Genomic DNA, 23367 nt, shown 5'->3' with positions numbered 1-23367 from the left:
AAAAAAGAAGTGACTAGCCCGAGACCACAGAATCTTAACGATAGAATTGGGTCAGTACTGCTCAAATTCTTACTTTATCTACTTTGAAAGTATCGCTGAGTCAGATCAGGTTAGTATGAGAGGGGTACTTCTAAAGGCAGGGAGGAGAATAGATAAAATTATTGTAATGACATCAGTTCGGCTTTATTTTTAAATGATGATCCAAAACAGGTTTCTGACTCCAATTTTCCTCTTCCTCCTTCTCATTTAGCTTTTATTTTCTTATCGCAAAGGTTACTCACAGCCAAATAGCCAAATGAAAAGTATGGCTTGATTAAGAATCTCTTTTGTCAGTAATTTGTGTCTAATGTTTTTAGCTTTCCCATGGGCTGTTGTAGAAAATGGTAAATCTGGTTTAAATGAAACCTGATCCTGTTAATGGTTTAATAGCAGCTGCCACAGGGTTATGGTATTTTTCAACAGATGCTTCTGTTTCATTTTAAACATAAACTAAGTCTTAGACTATTTACATGAATCATATAAAATATGCCTACTCACTTTTGGCTAAATATATGGCTATAAAGTAGTCTTAGGCAAGTCCTTATCTTTGCCCATTTATAATTATTCACATAGAATTTTAAAATGAAGCCCAAGCCTATACTCTATTTTTTTAAAAAAAGGATTATTCATGTCTTCCACTTCCCTAAAATTCTTTTTCTTAAAGATTTTATTTATTCATTTGAGAGAGGGAGAGCACACAGAGGCAGAGGGAGAAACAGACTCCCCCACTGAGCAGGGATCCCGATGCAGGGCTCGATCCCAGGACCCTGAGATCATGACCTGAGCCGAAGGCAGATGCTTAACCAACTGAGCCACCCAGGTGCCCCCTAAAATTCTTTTTTAAAAGGCCAAAGCACAGACTCCATCTCTACAACTGGGGACCTGAATGATGGTTTGGTCAATCTGATCATTTCATCCATCTTTATGCCTAACACTATTTATCAAACACTGACAAATTGCTTATACAGTGGCGTGCATTATAATGTCAACTGAAATAAATAGGATAGTCACAAAATTAAATGGGACACTATTTTTCCTTCAAGAGGTGGACCTTGTAATAGTAATGCGAGCTATCGTTATGTCTAGGATTAGTTTCTCTGGAGTGTGATAGTTTGTTCAACCATTTTTTGAAAAAGCATCTCTCCCATGTAAAGCACTTGTGCTGGGTACGTGAGCACTACCAAGATGAGTGACAGGCAAGTAAAACAGTGATTGTGACAATTGATAGAAATAGTTATACCATAGAAATGCCAGCTCAAGTAGAAAGAACTGAAAGTACGCTGTAGGGTGTTAGGTAACAGATTACAAGTTTGATTCCCAAAGCTCATAAAGTGCAGAATCTTGAACTGGCAGAGTCATATTTGTCTTGTTGCTTGAGTCACATTTTCATGGTGGCATGTTGCTCAATTACTTTGGGCTGGAAAGGTTATTCATGTAAATGCATCCAATAGTGAATTTTTCTTTCTTTCTTTCTTTTTTAATTTGAGTGTAGTTGACACACAATGTTCCATCAGTTTCAGGTATATAACATAGTGAACTGACAAGTTTAAACATTATGCTGTGCTCACCACAGGTATAGCTACCATCTGTCACCATACAACACTATTACAATATCATTCTCTATATTCCTTATGCTGAGTCTTTTCTTCCTGTGACTTATTCAATCCATAACTGGAAGTCTGTATCTCCCACTCCCCTTCACCCATTTTGCCCATCCTCCCATCCTCTTCCCCTCTGACAACCATCACTTTGTTCTCTGTGTTTCTGATTCTGATTCTGCTTTTTGTTTGTTTATTCATTTGGTTTTTGTTTGTTTTTGTTGTGTTGTTGTTTGTTTGTTTTAGATTCCACATACGTGAACTCATATAGTATTTGTCTTCCTCAGTCTGACTTACTCTCTCGATCCATTCATGTTGTTGCAAATGGTTGATCTGAACCTTTTTTATGCCTGTATAATATTCCATTATATATATACACCACATCTTCCTTATCTATTTGTCTTTCAGGGGGCTCTTAGGTTGCTTCTATATCTTGGCTATTATAAATAATGAATGCTTCTGTGGAAACCAGTATGGAGTTTCCTCAAAAAAAAAAAAAAAAAAGAAATATCATTTCTATGACCCCCTCAAAAATGAAAACACTAATTTGGAAGGATATGTGTACCCCCAGTGTTTATTGCAACATTATTGACAATGGTAAAATTTTAAGGGCAAACCATAGAAGTAAAACCCATTCTTTACTTAATTCTAAATCATATATAGGCATCATTGAATATAGCATGTTTCCATGTACAAGCATCCTAATCTTCCCTTGTCTTGATATCTTTTTCCTAGGTACTCCCTCCTAAGAAAGCTGTGAAACCTGGCATGGCTTTCTTGTTTGAACTCTGTCTCCTTCGTGGAAAATATGCTTGTTTTGACTGGGTTTTGGGCTGGGCAGCCTTCCCTTTGTGTGATAACAACTTTGATGTAGTGGAGGGAAAATTCAAGTGTCCCCTTCTCCGAGGACATTATGACCAGACACTTGACAACTTCAGGAAAATGGAAGATTTGATTTGCTTGGACTTGGACCACTGGCTGTGCAATCTCTACTTTCAGGTTTGTAATATGATTTTGTAAGTGGAAAAAAGAACTTAAAATTTTTCTAAAGCTGCTTATTTCTAGCCTTTACCTTACTTTTTGTGCTGTTGAAAATTTCAATAAGTATCATAAACCTGTAAAAGCAATCACGTCCTAATGCTTTCTTGACACTGATTAAATTGATGTCAACAAATAAGGAATACAATTCTAGAATTGGCAGAAATCTTAAGGAAAATTTAATCCAACCTTCTAGGTCATGAGTGGCCCAGAAAATCACCCAAATCCTTCAATTCTCAGTTTACAATTTGTTGCTGCTGGAGCTGATCTGTCTCGCCAACTTGGGTATAAGGTTTATGATGTTTCCTTATCAGAAGTACTAACTGAGCTACTATTGTGTGCTGGGCATTGCTTATTCTAAGGATACAAAAGAGATTAGATATAGTCTGTGCCTTCTAGATGCTTGCCTTTTATTTGAGGAGACCGGCATGTGTTCATAAAAAGAATAATTAATGACCCACATTTCCACAGGATAAAAATCGCCATTACAAAGCTCCCTTTGCCATCCATACGTATCACTTCAAAGCATGCTGTCTTATTTACCTCAAAAATTAAAAACAAAAAACACTCCAAAAAATCCTTGGGCATATACAATTTATTTGTATATATTTGGAAATGTATTTTCTAACCAGGTCTTTTAGCAGAAATGTCATTGTATAAATTCATTCTAAGAAAATACCGTGGAGGATTCCCCCTCCCCAAGAAAATGACAGCATACATAAAGTATAATAAAGCATTCCAACACAATTTTAGTCTATTTCTGTCCTCTATGTCCAAATTTGTTCTTTCTGATTATGACGTCTTTCCACAGTGCCTGTATCATAAAATGTTATGTTTTTTTCTTGCTTACCTACATGTTTGACTTTTCCCAGTCTTCTGTCTATCTGTCTATCTATCTAGCTAACTGGCTAGGTAGCTCTCAATCAATCTAATCTAATGTATGTATGTATGTATCTATCATCTGTTATCTACCTATCACCATCATCTACCTACCTAAATGATGGAACTACTAAATATGGACATTTCCAGGAAACCCATGCAGTTTTGGCTTAAAAATCAGCAGCTATTTATCCTTCTTGTGTGATGGTCTTCCTGTTTCTTATTTATTTTAAGTTGAATCAGCTGGCATTTTTTTTTTCCTTTTAGCTAATTCCATTATAATGTTTTGCTGAAATATCTTTTTGAGATATTATAGGTTGCGGTTAAGACAATAAATCTAAATATAAATCTAAATCCAAATATGTGCCTTTCTACTCATTCTGAAAATAGTATCATTCTGAGTCAAATTTGACTGTACATTGAAATCATGTAAGAAGCTTTTAAAATACCATGCGTAGGTCTCGTTCCCAGAGATTTTGATTCAGTTGTTTTGAAGTGGGGTGTCAGGATCAGAAATTTTTAAAAGTTTCTAAGGTTTAGAAACACTGATATAAATACATTTGAAAATGAATTCAAAGGAGTTATTGAAAAATCACCCAAATTTTGAAGAAAACTATAGATAACCCATAAAACAATGTTTAACAAATTGGTGACTTGAATTCTGTACCAAGAAATCACAATGGAATAAAAATAAAAATAGAGTCATAAAAGAAAATCAATTTTGATATAGGTTTGCTAGCTAATGTGAAAGGCATCTGTAATTTTTTACTAATTGTTACCTAAAATTCAGTAGTCTAAATTATAGCAAGGAAAATCGGCACCAATTTTATTTCATAAAACGTCATCTGGGTAGTACTGGTATTGATTGTAAAGATATGAGTATTTTATATTTGAGATAAATCAAGAAGTGATGTTTAAAATTTACAAGCTCAAGAAAAGTAGTTATTTGACAAACAGCATTAGAAAGCTTGATTTCACTACTTGTCCAAATCTACTTGATTGGACACATTACTAAAATTTTCCCCTTTTTTCTCTGACTCCTTTTTTAAAAAAATGGTGAAAAGTAATATTATGATTTATTTGTAGAGCCCACTGGCCATTATTCATTACAGATAGTTATAATTGTCTACTAACTTTCTTACCTGGTAACAAATCTTCTCTCTATATATTTCGTAGGGGGGGGGGTGCGGGGTGGATCTTATTAATGAGAATAGTGCCATTAGTCAATATATGATTTTCTGATCATAAGGCAGAATAAGTAGGAATGTGTTTGCTTCTCTTTCATGAGGATAAAAATGAAATTTTCTTATCTTGAAACCCGATTTTCCTCTTACGTGAAATTCTAAAATATTGGGATTTTTCCAGTGTGAGTTTTCTCAAGTGCAATTTTTGAACAAGTCAATATAATTTTTGAGTACTCTTTTTGGAGTTACTCAGAAAAGAAAATAATAACTTGGAACAGGGAAGAGAAAAGATGGGTAAACTAGATATTAGAACAGAAAAGTGGTTTCTGAAATGTAGCTTTAGAAGAGATGAAAAGAAATAAGTCAGATAAATTATGATCATTTCCCTCCCATTCTGTTAGTGGAAGGAAAGTGCCAGGGCATGTGGCTTAGCCGTGACCTCACATGTTCTACCACGTTGTGATTAGGGATAGAACTCAGGCTCACACCCCGAGCGTGGAGACAGGAGAACAGGTCTGATTCGGCCCCCATAGGGTGTGTGAAAGAATTCAAGAGGAACAACTATGCAAGCAGGATAGCCTTTAACTTTTTCCTGAACTTCCTCACTTTTCTAAATATTTCATTTCCTGTGCCATTGATTATTTCCACCAAGTACTTTATTATTAAAATTGCAAACATAGAAAAGTTGAAAAAAAAAATGGCACAGTGAACACCCATATGTTCACCACTAGATTCTGTAGTCTTGTCTTTTATATTTGAATTAGAAATATTGTTTCTTGGAGATAGTAAATACTGAATGAATATTTGCTAACTTGATCCTGGTATGAATATCAGGCAAACTGTTATTTGTGAGAAGAAATTAAAGAAAATTGTAAGGCAAGACAAAGAAAAAACTAAGAACTATATAGAGCAATGGTAATGCCTAAAGCAATTATGTAAATCTGCTAATACAAAAAAAGGCATTCTTTGTAAGGCAGCCAAACAAAAGCAAACATAAGGTTTGGAAAATTAAATTCATCATTGACCTTTTAGAGTTTGCAAATTGTATCATTGTTCTAGGGTGAAATTAACTGTGTGTGTAATATTTTCAACAGTTTAGATAAGAGATTTATCTCTTAATAGGTTATTAAACTTCCTCTGTGTTTGGATGATCAACAAACCTATGAAAGACAAACTCCGCTTTCCCCTGAATTTCCAGTTTCTTTAATGGCTGAAGCACAGAAAGCAGAATCAGGCGTGGAGAATACCCCTGGCCTTTCAGAGAAACAAACGGAGGAAAACATTTGTGCATCACTGGATGATAAAGCTAAACCCTCCCTACACTCTTCTCAGGGTTAGTAGACCGTTTTCAGCATTTTTTTTACTAATATTTCCAGTTATGTTATATTACAGAAAACTGAGAAAGACATTTTAATTATTAATGTATTTCTTTCTATGCCATGCTGCTTAAAGAGAATGTAATCATTGACAAGAATATCAGTTTCCATTTAACATAATTATTTACCTACAATCAAATATAAAATTACTTCATTGAAACACAAATCTTTCTCCGTGGCATTATGGCTCTAAAAATATTTTTTAGTGTTTTGGGGGGACAAGTTGACTTTTTTTGGTTCTTAGTTCTAGAACTAAGCCTTCTTGCTTGCTCACAAGAGTGGTAACCACATGGCTATGAAAGAGAAAATAGTCTCAGAACGAAGTTCTCCAATTATATAGTTTATTTTATAAACTTCACTCTTCAAAGACTGGCTTAATCAAGCACTAAATAAGCAAATAACATTCTTTGTACTATTTAATGTACAGAAGTTTCAGCCTATAGAAGAGATATATTAGACATGACTATTATTTTTTGCAAGATAATTATTTCCTTTACCAAAAGATTCACAAGATTCTTTAACAGGTTGGATCCTCTAGCAGTAATAGTATTAGAAGCAACAGTAGGGGATGGATTGGTAGTAGTTGTAGTAAATACATTATTCCTTGCAGTAAGTATAGTAGCACTTACAGTATCACCAGCATAATAGAAGGATTACCAGTAATAATAATTACATGTGATGCATGTTTTTCATGTGCCAGGCACTGTAGTAGGGACTTTATTTTTTAGTTTGGAAATTATTGAATATATTAAACATACTGTACAGAAAATAACGTAACATAAACCAGTTATGAGTACCCAACTGTGTCCATTCTTGCTATTTTGCCATCTTTGCTCCCCATCTTTTCTTTTACAAAATAACATTTTACATGTGATTAAAGCCTTCTGTGAAATGCTTGCTGGTTTTGTTCCCAACCCTCTGAGCCTTCCTATTGATCATTCCCATATATGGTCTTAACATATGTATGTAATTATAAACAATGTATAATATCTTTTCTATGTTTTTAAGGTTTGTGTTAAATAACCATGCTTTATATCTATTTCTGCAACTTTATTTTCTCTCAGTATTATCCTTGACATTTGCACAACTCCTACACGCACACTTATATGTATTTTTGGTTTATTGATTTTACTGCTGTATAATTATGTACATGGCAACATGCATGATTGTAACAAAATTTGTTTATTTTTATCTTATTTGTTGTTTCAAGTTTTACTCAGTTGCAAACAAGATTACAGTGATTATTCTTGGACATGTCCTTCTTGTGCACATAGGTGCAAATTTCACTAGAGTAAAAGATATTTCCTATCCTGGAGAGGAACCACTGAATCACAGGGCACACACTTTTAAAATTTATAGTGTAGTGACACATTGCCATCGAAGTAGTTGTATCAATTTGCCCTTCTAACAGCTGCGTAGGAGTTTGTTAGGCTCACATCCTGTCAATCTCTGTTATAATTAGTTTTGCCAACTCAATTGCAATGTAATATCTCTTTGTTTTAATTAGAATTTCCCTGAATATGACTAAGTTAGAGCACTTTTTTTTTCATACCTTTCTGTTAACCATTTGGGTTTTATTTTCTGTGAATTACCTATATCTATATTTTGTTCACTTTTCCTTTGGGTCATTTTAAAAACTTTTTCTTACTGAACTGTAAGAGTTCTGGATCTCTTTTTTTTTTTTTTTAATGTGGGATGAATCATGGGAAGCATTTGATTTCTAATTCAATCTTTGATTGCTATTGATTATTCAATCATTCTATTTAATTCATTTGAAAAACTAATTGAATTAAATTAGTCAGTATTATATATTATGTACATATTATATACATATGTATATAATGCAATATAATGTCACTATATAAACATATATTAAATATATAATGTAATATATATTACATATTATACACATAATATATGTGTATATATATACGTTTGTATCCATAGTATATTATCTTTAAAGTTTATTTCCTTTTGTTATAGTTTTATTGAACAAAGAATACACTCAGATTGCTCAAAATAAAATCTGCCTCCCACCGCAGCCTAGTTCTTCTCCTTGGAGGAAACTAATGTTTTCTGTGTAGTATTCAATAGATATTTTATGTTTCTAAAGGAAAATACATAAATATACTCTTATAATTTTGAAATACCACTAAATTTATAATTATGTTCCTCTTTTCATTATTAACATTGGTTAATATATGCCTTCTTTGCTTTTCTTTATCAGTCTTGGTTGAATTTTAATCTTTTTATTCATTTTTTAAAAATATACAACTGCTCATCTACCTCCATTAAGACTTTCTCTCCATTGATCTTTTGTTTTCTGTATTTATACTCGGCTTTATTATTTCTTTGCTCCTATTTTCTTCTGGTTTTGGGGGGAGTTACCTTTTAACCTCCTTGATTGGAAAGCTTAAGTCTTTATCTTCAGTTTTTATTTACATGGTAGATATGTGTGAAATCGCCAGTCCTGACTAGATCTGTCCATTTATCCCTGTAGTTCTGTCAAATGTTGCCTTATATATTTTAAATGTGTTGTTAACTGCCTGCAATTTTATGATTATTTTTGTGTTATTATTTCTTTATACAGATGTAGTCTCCCTCTATATGTCTACTAATGCTTCAATTTATATTCTATTTCTTCTGATATTAATACTACCCCTATTTTTTTAGTAAATATTTTTATGGCATATTTTTTTCCTAATATTTATTTTATGAATTTAAAACTCATCTGTGGTGTTGCTATTGATTATTCAATCATTCTATTTAATTTCCCTGAATTGAATTGTGGCTTAACAGCATAAATCTAGATTTTTATTTTTGCATTCAAGACAAGTAGTTAATATGTGTCTCTTAACAGGTGAGTTTAATTTTTTGTAAATCCTGTTATTACTGTTATATTTGTACTTGCTGATAACATTTTTTGCAATTTATTTTTGCCATCCTATTTCTTTGCTTTTTAAAAATATTTTCCTGAATTTTTCTTTAACCAAAAATAATTTTCTTTATTTTGTTTATCCTCTGCTGTTTATAATCTACAGATTTTATTGTTAATTATGTCAGATGTTATCCCGAATTTTCTCATCTACATATTTACCTGAAAATTGTTTTAAAAAAATCTAATTTCATCTGATTTTTCTCTTCTCTTCCTGAGCATGACAAGGACTTTTCGTATGTTTTACCTACCCATCAAACACCTCCATGTACTCTCACGTTATTGTTGGCTATGCTTCCAGGTCACTCTTTTGTTAAACAGAAAACTTATTTTCTTTTCTCTCTCTTTTTTTTTTTAGTCTCAATAGAAAATTAATTTACTGACATATTTGGTCAATATTTGTGCTTCATAGTATTTTTATGTAGCTAGTCTCCACTTTTATTTTTCTTCTTGTTGAAAAAATTTTTTAGTAATTCATTTAGAGTTTCGGTCTGTAAAGTGGTAAACTCTCTTAGCCCTTGTACATCTGAAAAAGTCTTTATTCTTTTCCCACTTCACTCACTTTTTCTCATTGCCATCATTTATCCATGTATACATTCTAGGATAGTAATAACTCCCTCGCTATTTTATTGGGTGTCTTTTTGTGTCTATTGCAGCTGATGAGAGGTTGGTATTAAGTGGGTAGCCATTGAAGGATCTTAAGAAAGGGAGTGATTTGGGATGCCTGTGTGGCTCAGTTGGTTAAGTAGCTGACTCTTGATTTTGGGTCAAGTCATGATCTCAGAGTCCTGGGTTCGAGCCCTGAGTCAGGCTCTACACTTAGTGGGATTCTCTCTTTCACTCTCCCATTGCCCCTCCCCCTGCTCATATGCTCTCTCTCTCTTAAATAAAAAAATAAACCTTAACAAAAAGAAGGAGAGAGATGTATTTCAATTTCTATTTTAGGCAGTTCCCTCTGGTAATTTTTAGGAGGGTTTATTTGAGGAGGGCATGTGTAAAACCCGATCAGTTTGGAAAAATTTAGAGTAGTGCCAGCCAAAGAAGAGTGCCTGAATCAGGGCAGAGAGAGTTAAGTTGGAGAAGAGAGTTTAAATTTGTACACTATTAAAGAGGTGTAAGAGAATGACTATAGGACAAAGAATAAAAATGTCCCTGTTGGTTGATTGGATATTGATGGTAAGGGATAATTAAGGATGATTCCTAATTTTTTATCATGAGTAAACATGGGTATTAACCAGCAGATAATATGAGATAAAGGGAGAGGGACAAGATTAGAAGGTAAAAAAACAAAACAAAACAAACAGCTTGATTTTGGACCTATTGATTTTGAGATCCTTATGTTGTATCCAAGTTGAAATGTTTAGGAGACCATTGGGAAAGTGCTCATGAAGCTCAGGAGAGAAATGGAAAATAGGGAGGAAGGACCTGTCCATTACAGAGACATAAACACATAGACTACCGGAAATTGCTAAGTGGTTGAGTTCCACCATGCAGGGTATGTAGAGTGAGGGAAGCATTGGGTTGAGAACTTAGTCAGGGAAACAGCGGTGTTTCTTGGGAAGGACTATAGGATTCCTGCCATAATGGCCAGACCTAAAGCCTGCAGTATTTGATTTCCTAATGGCATCTGCCTTCTTGTCTTGTTCTGCCTATCAGCTGGGCAACACAGAGTTTCATATTCAACTTCTGGTAGTTAATATTTCTTGTGCCTAGAGTTGCCCAAATGCCTTGGAAATTATGCCTTGCTGAGCTGAGTAAAACTCCACGGATTGCCATGCCCCATTTTTAGAAGCCCTGCTTCCTTCCCTAAGAGGTGGGTCCAGTATAAGCCCTGAGCTTCCTTAGCCATACCTGACCTGTTTCCCTGTGAATAAACTATTATCATCTGCTAATGATAATTAAGATACCGCCACCTCCAGACAACTAAATGTCACTTTGTAATTATACCTGGGAAGGTTATCTTGAAATTTTATATACAGAATTCATATATATCGAATTATGTCATCTGGCTTTAAACAAATATTTGGCAAAATAAATTAGATATGAGATGCAGGAGTCAGCATGGTGACTGGGCTACTACTGATGGTCTGATGATACGTCAGAAGGAGGATCATCCACTTGCCAGAATGCAGGTGACCATGGGTAACTGAAACCATGAAAAGCAAAACTGCAGATGGGGAGAATACTGTATATATTGAAGCTACATAATCAATGCCAACACTATAAAGCAACTTGATTGAAGTGTATTGTTTCTCACATTTAAGAATGTGATTTGCTTTACTTGTAGCCGGGGAGAAGATAGGTGACCGACATCATGGTCTGGTTTTTCTGAATAATGAGTAGAGCTGGTTGTCCTTAAAATGCACAAAGTTAAGCTAAATTTAAGTATTCTGTGATGGAATTTAATAAGTTTAAGGTTTTAATTTTTTATTTTATTTATTTATTTATTTATTTATTTATTATGTTATGTTAATCACCATACATCACATCATTAGTTTTTGATGTAGTGTTCCATGATTCATTGTTTGTGCATAACACCCAGTGCTCCATGCAGAATGTGCCCTCTTTAATACCCATGGTGTGCTATTGTCGATATGCTTGGTGTGATAAGGGGAAGATGGAGAAGTGGGGGGTGGGGGACCTAGAATGAGCCTAAGGCACTGGCAGTGTGAAAACGTGCAGAGAGTGGCATAAAAAGCCAGGCAGTGCCAGACTTAGCCTCATTCCAAATTGATTGGTGGGGTGGTTGCATTGAGGACCTTTGTGGATGTTGTGGTTGAGACTCATTGTGTATCTACAGGAGAATGATTTCTGCCTGATGTCTTTTCTTTATGTTGAATCAGACTAGTCAGGCCTTCCAACAGGAGGGTCTGGGATGCCTTCCTTCTGTGAAAACAAACTACTTCAACATTAGAATATTATCTGCTTAATTTGGAAATCCGAGATACAGAAGGGGAAAAAAAAGTCCAAACCTTTTCTCATGGTTAAAGATCATCAAGAATTAATAAATCAAGAAATATAAATGAAATGATTATAATTTCATTAGACAAAAACATAGAAAACATTGCAGTTGATTTTTTGTTTAAATATCAAGTTCAAATGTCCAGTCAACTCAAACCACTATGTGGGGCATTAAAAAATGTGCATCTGTAACGTGGAGTCCTTCCGTCCTCCCTTCCTCCCTTTCTCCCTCTCTCTCTTTCTTTCTTTCTTTCTTCTTTCTTTCTTTTTCTTTTTTCTCTTCCTTGTTTTTTTTTTCCCTCGCAATGTTTTAGGATTAAACATGTAACTCAAAATCTTATTTTAGAATTTTTAACTTTTGAGAAAGTAACTTCTGACTTAATAGTAATAATATTTCAGTGATACTGACATTTTAACCTAGTTTTAGGATACTGAGCCAAAGACTAGAAGCAATTACTCTTAGGCCATTTTTCACCGGATCATTTTTGCTTTCTAGTTTTTCCTCAGGGTACTGTGGCTCTATTTTCCACACCTACTGCACTGTGCTCTGAACTTGATTTTTCAAATGCTGCCCTCAGTTCCCCTAAAAGGAGGACAGGTGACACTCCAAGAAACATGAATACTGACACAATCAGTATGAGAACGCTATGTACTGGGAGAGGAAGAATCTTTTCTGCTTTAAGGAAAGGCTTGGAAAAGGCTGATTTGCATTTGCTCTGCTCTGAGCTCAGAAACTGATTCCAGCTTCACATTCAAAGACTGCACAGGGACGTTTTGCTCCTATTCAGAATAGACTTATACAAAAACAAAACACACAAATCTCTTCCAATACATGTCTCTGCTACATTGCTTATATTTATTTATTTTTCTTAAAGGCTTCCTAAACATATTATTAGCAGTTAATATCCCCCATGGGTTTGTTTTCTAATATATCAGGGCTGAGCTACAGTACGCTGTTTCTGCCGCTGGTATGTTGCTAAGAGATTTAATAATGGGTAAACAAACACAACATGTGGTAATTCATTTCAAATTAAAAGTTTATTAAACTCTGGCTTGATGGCTTTCTGGCTATTTACAATTAAAGGAGCAAACCTTAGGGAAGGGGTGACCACGTGATGTGTTCATGGCTGCAACGTTTCTCTGAAAAATATGTTTATGATCTTCCACAAGCTGTCTCACATTGATAGCCTCTATACATAATCTGCGGAATCTACGCTAGCCCCCAAATCATGAAAAAGTGGCTAATGTTATCCCTTCAAGCACACATGCGCGTGCATGTGCACGCATGCACGCATCCACACACACACACACACACACACACACACACTCACTCTTGAGAGGATTCTGAATTTAATCCCATGGTTGATATTTTAAGTGATGATCAGCCTTGCAGATAGGTGGATGCCTGAGGCCAGACAGTATTTCTGAAAGGCTGGAAGAAGAGAGCCATGATAAAACTTTTGGGTTATTACCATTTTTTAGGCTGTTTTACTTTTTAGGGGGCAGTCTAGGGAAATATTTGTTATGCTTGATAATTTTGTTTTGTATGTGCCTACATTGCATAAACAATGGTCTCTGGCAACATCTATATGTGTTTTGTGATGCAGAATTCAATTCAGGAGAGTTTTATTGTGTAACCACCATCAACAAAGCACGCTGCTAAATGCTCTGGGAATACAAACCAAAATAACATGCAATCCCTGACCCGCAGGGGCTTACTTGAGCCCAAGCTACTCTTCCACTGAGTAATACACACACACACACACACACACACACACACACACACACACACACGTTGAATAGATGATGGGGAGGTCTACCAGCACTCTATTTATATACAGGATCAGCAAGCCTTCTGGGACAAACTTCAGACTTGGAGAAGTGAAGCAGATGCAATTAGATAAGAAAGAATAATAAGAAAGATAGGTGACAGTGGGAAACGTATGCTGTCTGTCAATCAGACTTGTTCTCTAGCTTGGTTATCTCACAGTGCAATTCCCAGAGAAAGGGGGACTGCGTGGAAACACTAACCTGCTGAAAGAGAGAAACTTCCCAATGAAATTATGTAAGATATGGAAATATACAATATAGTATAGTACATACTATCCTGTGACATATCAAGTTATGTTATATACATATATTATGTTCTCTATACTACAATCCCATAATCCGAGTTGTTACAGAGCCATCTGTAGGACAAGCTAAGGAGGCAGAGCATGAGCTCATGTGAACTGCTCTGATAAACTCTCAGAAACAAATGAGTGAGCTTTTGGGGACAGGTGAATTGCATGAACTCTTTTTAATGCAATCCTATTTTAAATCCTATATTGGTATGATCTGGAAAATATGTGTTAATTTATTTTGACCTGGGGTTAGAAGGGTAGCTTGGAGTTCAAAAGGCAAGCATTGATGGAAATGCTTTTGGATAAAAGAAAAGCCGTAAGAAAAGTTAAGAAGTCAGAATGGTGCAAAGTATAATTGAAGAACTGTAAGGAACCATTGGATTCCAGCATACATAAGGAGGTACATTTGGGCAAGGAGTCATTGAAGGCAAGAAATCCAGTAAGAAGTCCATTGCATCAGCCCAAAGAAGAGATGGTGAGGGCCGGAGGTAGGATTGGGGCAGTGGAATGCAATCAAGAGGGTTCATTTAAGAGAAATGTTAAAGTTGAGTCAACAGGATTTAGTAGATAAATAGCTGTGCCATCAAGAAAAACAAGAAAATTATAGTCAGGAGTATTTCTATCTCAGGTATCTCAGAAAATAGTGTTGCCCTTATCAGAGATGAGGTACCCAAAGAAGCAGGTTTCAGATAAAAGTTGGCCAGTTGGTTTTGATCAAACTGAGTTTAAAGTGTTGGGGAAATTAAGAAGACTGTACTAGCTTGGAGTTGAAAAAAAAATGGATTTAAACTCAGAAGGGACCTATGGTGTTATCCTAATAGGGATGGGACCCAAACCACAGAATAAAGAGTGGAAAAACTATAGGAAAACCTTAATTTAAGGGACAGATGAGAGAAGAAGGTGAAGTAAATTGCAAAGGAGCAATCTGAAGAAGTAGAAGGACCAGGAGGTGTGGTGTCATGGAAGCCATGGAATTTTAAGAATCTCAAGAAGGGGAGAGGGTGGTCACATCAGTAAAATATCTGTTGCAGCACTATTCAAACTTTAAATGCGTACACATCACCCAAGGATCTAGTTAAAATGTGAGTTCTGATCCAGTAGGTCTGAGATGGCCGTTAGACTCTTCAGCTCCTGTATGATACATACGCTGTTGGTCCATCCATGAACCTCACTTCGCCTTAGCAAGCTCTGGAAAGATTGACTCAGGAAAAGATGAAAAAACAGTCTGCTTTGAAAATAAAGTGAATGTTCATGCCTTTTGAGGGAATACGTAAGAAACGAGGGCACAAACCAAACTGCAATGACCAGAGGAGGGAACAAGAAAGAAGAAACGAAGGCAGTGCATATTGAGGACGCTCTTGAAAATGAGAAGGAGAGAGTTTCAAAAGCAGCTTAATGGAGTCAAGGGTTGAGGGAAGATTCTATTTTTTTTTTTAATGGCTGGACACTTACTCCTCTCTTGATAAACAATGGGAAAATACCTGGAGGAGGAAAAATCGAGACTGCAGGAGAAAGAGGAAAATTGTTGGGATGAGTTCCCATCATAAGCAAGATAGATGGGAGAGGTGAGTACTGGGAAGGAGATAGGATAATTCTTCCTCTGAGGTAAAAGAGAAAAGAGAAAAAGGCAGAGTAGTTTAAAAAAAATTCTCTATTTTCTATGTAAGAAAAAAAAAAAGCAACAATAGCAACCTTTAAAGAAAAAAAAATTCTTTGTGAAATTTAGGAAATGTAATAAATCTGTGAGGAACAATGATGTTATTTGGAATTCTAATTTCAAGTGTCTTAATCTTGTTAAATACTTTCCCTTTGGGCGCCTCTCAAACTAAGCTACTGTTTTCAACGTTGCTGTAGGTTTTGGCCTGAGGACAAAATAAGGATGAAAAGGGCTCTGATACCTGCTGGGAAGGCTGAGCCTCCCAAGTGTAGAAAGCACCTACTTAGAACATGAGTTAATTGTGGCACTCATTTTTTATATAACATTATTAAGAAATAAGGGGACCACATTTTACTGCTTCCAGATGGGTCAGTGATATAGGGGTCAGATATATGCTCTCTGGGACCCCCATTAGAATGGTACCATGTATCCAGGAAGCCCAATTCAAAGAACCTTTGAAATAATAGATTTCCACTCTGATACCTAATTATTTTTTGCTTCAGCCTGTGATCCTGTAAGGGTATTCCACGCACGCCATGTTCTTTTGCCAACGGGCCACTTACCCATCTTGGGAAGTATACTTCTTTGGGAGTATAGAAAATTGGATGAGTCCGTGGTCTCTATCTTCCTAGAGCTTCCTCATACGATTATAACATAAGTACTATCATATATAAGAGGAAACAAAGAGCCACTGTTTATTCTTGCATCATACGCCATATATATTGAAATCAATTAATATTACGTGAACCTTTTCAGTATAAAACCAGACCGCTCGAACGTGACTTAAAAAAAAAAAGTTAAGTCCCGCTTGAAATTAACCAAAATGTTGATATATCCTGAAAGAAGTCATTCATACTTAAATATTAATTTGCCTGTATCTGTGGTTCAACAAGCCTAATAAAAACAAGGCTTCTTAAATCTGTCTGTACGTTGACTCTTCTGTGGAGCTTTAAACAAATACTCTTGTCTGGGCTCTGCCCCAGAACAAATGGATCAGATTCTCAGGGGGCAGGACCTGGACACTGTTACTCTTAAAATAACCTCCTTCTGGTAATTCTAATGTGCAGCCAGAGTTGAGAAACATTGATGTGCAGCTGTTGATTGCTCTGGTTTTCTTCAATTCCTACAAATGCAGCAAGGTGATTTCCACCTTAGGGTATACTTTCATGCTATTTCCTCCAACTGGAAGAGTCTTTTCCTGCCACTAGTTTTTCTTCCTTGATAATCTAGCTTAAAATTTCCTTCCTGAAGAAGGAAGGCCCTATGCGGTGCCTCCACTGAATTCTCCCAGAGTTCTTTACCCTCACGGCAATTATGATGGCATCTTGAGGGTAGGCAACGTGTCTACATGTTCTACTACTGTCCCTGGCAGACAATAATTGCTCAATCAGAATTTGTTAGATAAATGAGTGAATCAATGTACTCCTAAGGTAATTGTGGATTAGCAAAGCCAAGAAATACAAAGGAATGGTTTTCACTTGGCTTTCGCACTGTGGTACAGGGGAAAATAATATAATAATAATTTTTGGCAATTATGGATAGAGTTGCTATAAATACTCATTTTCAAGTTTTCATGTGAACATAGTATTTACTTCTCCAAGAGATATACCTAAGAGTAGAATTGCTGGGTTGGATGTTATATCCATTTTCTTTTTCTTTTTTTTTTTTGAGAAAGAAAGAGAGAGAGAGCAGGGATGGGGAGAGAGAGAATCTCAAGCAGGCTCCATGCTCAGCGTGGAGCCTATCGCGGGGCTTGATCTCATGACACTGAGATCATAACCTGAGCCAAAATCAAGAGTCAGACGTTTAACCGCCTGAGCACCCAGACGCCCAGCTGGTATATGTATTTTTAACTTTATAGCTGCCTCTTTTACAGAGTGGCTGTATAATTTTGCATTTCCATGAGGAACATATGGGAGTTTCAGTTGCTCTGCACCCTCATCCGAATTTAGCATTGTCCTTTTTTTTAAAAAAAGTCATCCTAATTTGCATTCAAATTAAATTTGAAATCATAATTTCAATTTGTATTTTTTTAGTGGCTAATTTTATTAACCATCTTCATATGTGCTTATCGGCCATCCATATTAATCTTTGGTAAAGTATCTGTTCAAGTCTTGTGTCTATTTTGAATTGGGTTGTTTGGGTTTTTGTTGTTGTTGTTGTTGAATTTTGAGAGTTCTTTCTACATTCTGGATACAGATCCTTTGTGGGAAAGGTGGTTTGCAAAGGAAAGGTGATTGGTCTGTGGTTTGTCTTTTTCTTTCTTTTTTTTTTTAAGATTTTGTTTATTTATCCTTTATTTATTATTTATTTGAGAGAGAGACAGACAGAGATAGTGAGAAAGAGCATGAGCAGGGAGGAGAGGGAGAATCCCAGGGAGGACCCTGGGATCATGACCTGAGCCGAAGGCAGACGCTTAACCTACTGAGCCACCCAGGCGCCCCCGTCTTTTAATTTTCTTAACAGCGTCATTCTCAGAGCAAAGGTTTTGACTTTTGATTAAGTCCAATTTACCAATTTCTTCAATGGATTGTACTTTTGAAATCATATCTATGAACTCTTCACCAAATCCAAGTCACAAGATTTTCTCTTACGTTTTTCTTCTGAAAGTTTTATAGTTTACATTTTATGTTTAGATCGATGGTCCAATTTGGAGTTGGCTTTTGAATAAAGTATGAGGGTAAGGCTGAAGGTTTTTTTTTCTTCTTTTTACATATGAATGTCCAGTTGCTCCAACCCCATTTGTTGAAAAGACTGTTCTTTCACCACTGAGTCACCTTTACCCCTTTGTCAAAAATCAACTGGCCCTGCCTGTGTGGTTCTATTTTCATGATGTGATCGGTGGCCCGGTGAGAGGGCTCTGCCCAGTGTGCATGGTTATGTCCAGTCTAAGCCATGAGTAGAGGCAAGATGGAGGGCAAATTAATTAGCGGCAGTGGGAACAGAAGCACAGATGAAGAGTAGCTGAAGGCCCGTAATACTGGAACTCATGATGAAACAGGGAGCCATGGACAAGCTGGTCACTAGAGCTTAGTTAGTGTGTTCATTATTTATTAAGAGACTTACTGTGTTGGTGTTAGAGCTCAAGCATGTGTAGCCAGTTTTATACAAGTCTCCACATCATGTTCCCTGAAGTCTTTAGGCCACCATTCCCTCCTGTGTAAGATAAGAAAAGCAAGTTTTGAGACACTGTTAATTATCCCAGACCATAGTGGTATATATTTTTAGTTAGTAATCTGAAAGTTAGTAGTTACCTTGTTTCTATGGAAGAATTATGAGTCTGATATTTGAAAATAGTTATATGACTTTGCTTTTAACAGTTTGAGTTGAGTTTGTTGAGAGACTGTCCCAAAGAATTTCCTGTTAGGTGTACCTCTGTTCACTCAGCTAGCTTTTAAGGAATGGGTACTTCTGCAAAGTACCGTCCTAGATTTTAAGAACTCGGAACGGCCACTTCAGAACCACCATTCGGTGAGATGTTGAGACAGTTTTTAGACACGATATTTATTCTTTTGGGTTTCTCGATTTTGAAATATTAAGTGAATACAAGTTGGTTATCTGAATGCAAAATTGAACCTCAGGGACCTGCAGAATGTTTCAAAGTGATTAATCTGCATAAAAAGCTAATTACCTGCAATTTTAAGGTGTATTTACTTAATATATCAGGGAAACGGATCAAAATGTTTTAAATCATAAAAATGCTTTAAAGTATTTTAAAATAATATAAAATTTTTTAGAAGTATCAAATGGTCAAGATAAATCAGTCCTTCCTTCCCTTTCTCCTTCCTTCTTTCCTATCAATGAAGTTGTCATTTGTAACTTTATTTTCAAACTGAATAAGATTTCCAATAGCTGCAACACTAAACTCCCCGAATTGCAGCTCAGCTGGGAAAATTCCACAGATATGTTAATTGTTAATTGTAGGTGTAGTAAGGATTTCATATATATATATATGAATATATAATATGAATGTATATGAATACATATGAATATGAATATATGAATATATAATAACATAATATATGCAATATGTAGTATATAGTAATATATTTGTTTATGTTACAAATAAATAATAAAAACATATATATAAATAAATATATAAAAATATAAAAAATATAAATATAAATATATAAAAATATAAATATATAAAATATATAATAACATAATATAAATAAATCATAATTATAAATTTATTATTTATTTATATTTATATTTATTTATATTATCTTATGTATGTTATATTATACACAAAAATTTGTTTTCAGTTTTGTCTTATTTTGTGAGCTTCTTCCCCATCCACTGTAGCTAATTACAACAATGGTTTCTGGTCTGATCTACTTCAATCTCAAAGTCATTTCAGAAAACTGCTGGAATTGAAAAAGCTTTAAACAGTCATGCAGGTCCTTAATTGTAAATTAGTTTTGACAGAACTAAGACGCACAGTCCTGCCTGATTCCAAAGTGATGCTAGCTGACAAGCCCTCACCGCTGCAGGAGCAAAGGAACATGTGGAAGGAATTGTTCTTTTACGTTTCACAGCTTGTCATTTCCTCTGCAGGGCAGCCCCTGCCCCCTCCGAGAGATCCTGACACCCATAAGGGAAGTGTTCCCACTGATGTAAAGGAAGTAGGGAAGCAGTTTAACGTGAAGGAAGGAGGGAGGAGGGTGTGTCAAAAGGATCTGGGGGACAGAGAGACGAGATAGGCTTAAAACGTTTCCAGCAGGTTAAAATCTTTGCTGTGTTGCCTCCTTTCATGAGAAAAAAAATGAAAAATTATTTGGAAGCATTCAAAAAATTCTGGGGGGGTTTGAAGCTACGTTTTTAAATTTTTTTTTTTTTTAAGGAAGCAGCAATAAAAATGAACGTGTCACGTGTGAATGATCAAAATAAAGGTTTGAGGGAAAAGTACAAATATGTGCCTGCCTCCCTATTCCAATATGTTTCTAATTACGGAGTGTGTGTGGATTAGATTGACATCAGCAGATTACAACTTGTGCTTTCAGGACATTTTACACCCACTCCATTTTATTTGGTCTCATATAGTCATCGCACTCCATTTTCCCTCTGTACCTGTGCTATTAAACAGCACAGTGAGGAAACATAAAAGGGCAACCGAGTTGCATTATCATGGAACTGGCTGGTCATTCTTCCCACTCAATTGACGTAGGCCATTTCAAAAAGTTATCAATATTTTAGGAGTCGCTAATAAAGTCATTTTTGAAAATACTTTTTATACTTCTTGAAATAGTTAAAAGGGTTTTTCAGGATACATACTTTTCTGAATGTGGTCTTTAACGAAGAGGTAATGAATACTTACTCCTCCTTCGACACACACACTTGTGTGTGTGTGTGTGTATGTGTGTGTGTGGGTGGGTGTGTTCCTTCATCTATTATGGGAAATAGGTTGGCAAATGCAGCCATGCCTTGTATATTCAGCAGTCACTCAAACAAAGGTACTAGCCACAAAAATAATCTGTTTTTTCCTTGACCAATCTCTCTTATTTAATCTGTGGATACTCAGTGCCTCAGTATTAGACAAATAACCTTACAAAATGATCTTGCAGAAGTGGATATTGATGACAAATAATATCGTAGTTCTCAACTGAATATGAGACGCCACAGTTGACGAGGTTGGGAATATTTGAACCTTTCTAGAAAGCCTTGGGAGTGGTGGTTTAGGAAGGAAGGGTCACTGTAGACGTGTGATAAGACACAATCGTCTTTGGCCCCACTATTTGACCAGAGCATTCCCAGAAGTACCCAAAGCTAAATACATAGTCTGGACAAGTTGGAAATAAGGAACTGTGGGGATAAAATGTACTAAATGGATTATGATAAGAGAAACCATGGCTGAGGAGAATTTGGTCCTTAGACATGACAAAGCAGCAGCCTCTCTGACATGGCTTTACAATTGTTCTAGTTTATAGTACTGATTTTAACTACCAGCTCTTCCATGGCTTAAATATTACTTTATTGTGGTAATAACATAACATGAGAGCCACCCTCTTAACAAATGTTTAAGTGTACAATAGAGTGTTGTTAATCAGATGGCTGATGTTGTACCGCAAATCCCTAGAATGTTCTCCTCTTGTAAAATCGAGACTATGCCTATTGATTAACAGCCACCCATTTCCCCATTCCTCCACCATCCTACTCTCTGATCCCCTGAGTTTGACTACTTCAGATGCTTCCTGTAAGTGGAATCGTGAATAGACATTTCTCCTTAGAAGACATACTCTGGGCTCTTTGTGCAAGTCCTTAGCAGGGAGCATTTTCTTTGGTCCAGTACTGTCCTTTTCAACCTGGTGAAACTACAAGTGGAAATGAAAAATAAATGGTATTGTGAGTCATCGCATGAATAAATGGGTTCATTAACTCTTTCTAAACATGAGTCCTGCTTTGAACACTTTAATGGTCTGACTCATTTAGTTCATCTTCTTCCAGTGTCTAACTTCCTATAAACAGATGATTGACTTTGTTCAAAGTGGAAATAATTAGAATCAAAAAGGGGTAGTAATTTTATTCAGAATGATCCATGATCCACTCAGTCTAATTAGATGATCCACATGGAATAAGAAACAGGAAATATAAATTCAAAAATAGGATTTTGAGTCAAATAATATTTCTTTTAACATGAAGTAGGAGAAAGTCAGTCTCTTGGAATTATACTCATTTCTTGGAGAAATCAGTCTGTTCTTGAATGCTGACATGTTGGCAATGAGTAATATAAGGACTTGGTGCTACGTAACACACGGCCTTTGACTATTTTGATTACTAGAGGCCAGCAAGTTGGAACCACCTTTATTTGCAAAACCGTAACTATTTTTTGGTTACTGTAACTTGTTACATGAACAGTGGACCTTAACTATTTCACTAGGATTTTGAGCATTTAGAAGTTTGTTGGTTGTAAGTTTTAGTGAAAAAAAATCCTGCTGTGGTTTTGACATGTGTCCTGTAAACACATAGAAGGAGTAATGCTAGTTTTAAAGGCACTGATGGTTCCTGTAATGTAGCGAAGAGACATAGGTTGTAAAAACATAATTTGGTGAAAAACAATAATACAAAACCCTATACCGCAAATATTTCTCCTTTCAATCTATCCACCCTCTCTTTTCAAATAAATTCTCATTTGTTAGTTTCTCTATAGTTAGGCTGGTGTCTTCTTTTTATCAGCAAGCATGTCTTCTCCAGCATCCAGATGATATCAATTACACATGCACACCCCTATTCATGCACAAATGCACATAAAACTTCCTAAGCCCAAGTATTTAAAAGGTGTCATCAGTTTTTAAAAAACACTACAGCATTTTCTTTTTGAACTGCAATTAATAGTATTTCCTTTACCTTCACTCAGACTCATCATATGACATCTTTTCCCCCCATTTATCAGACTTGCAGATATCAGGCATCATGTGTGTGAATAACTACAATGAAATAAAGTTTTAACTGAGTGTAGTGAACTCATTGTTGGAGACACCACCAGGAGTTCGTCATTTTGATGTTTTCCCCATAACACATGTCACGCTGGATAAAACCAATAGTTGTTGAATACGTGGTTGGCAAACATTTTCTCTCAG

At 35.7% G+C, this 23367-nt stretch overlaps 1 protein-coding gene across 1 annotated transcript in view; it reads left to right on the top strand.

The window, feature by feature from the left end:
- The window catches only part of LOC118555715 (uncharacterized), a gene marked incomplete at its 5' end in the record, with an annotated part of 226852 nt that overhangs the window by 92513 nt on the left and 110972 nt on the right, over positions 1-23367 (top strand). The window contains 2 exons of the mRNA XM_078054373.1: positions 2373-2636; positions 5861-6071. Of these exons, the coding sequence (XP_077910499.1) occupies positions 2373-2636; positions 5861-6071 (475 nt within the window). The remainder of the gene's footprint in view (positions 1-2372; positions 2637-5860; positions 6072-23367) is intronic.

The sequence above is a fragment of the Halichoerus grypus genome, chromosome 9 (assembly GCF_964656455.1).
Source record: "Halichoerus grypus chromosome 9, mHalGry1.hap1.1, whole genome shotgun sequence".
Classification (NCBI taxonomy): Eukaryota; Metazoa; Chordata; class Mammalia; order Carnivora; family Phocidae; genus Halichoerus; species Halichoerus grypus.
This window is presented reverse-complemented; position numbering and strand designations above follow the sequence as displayed.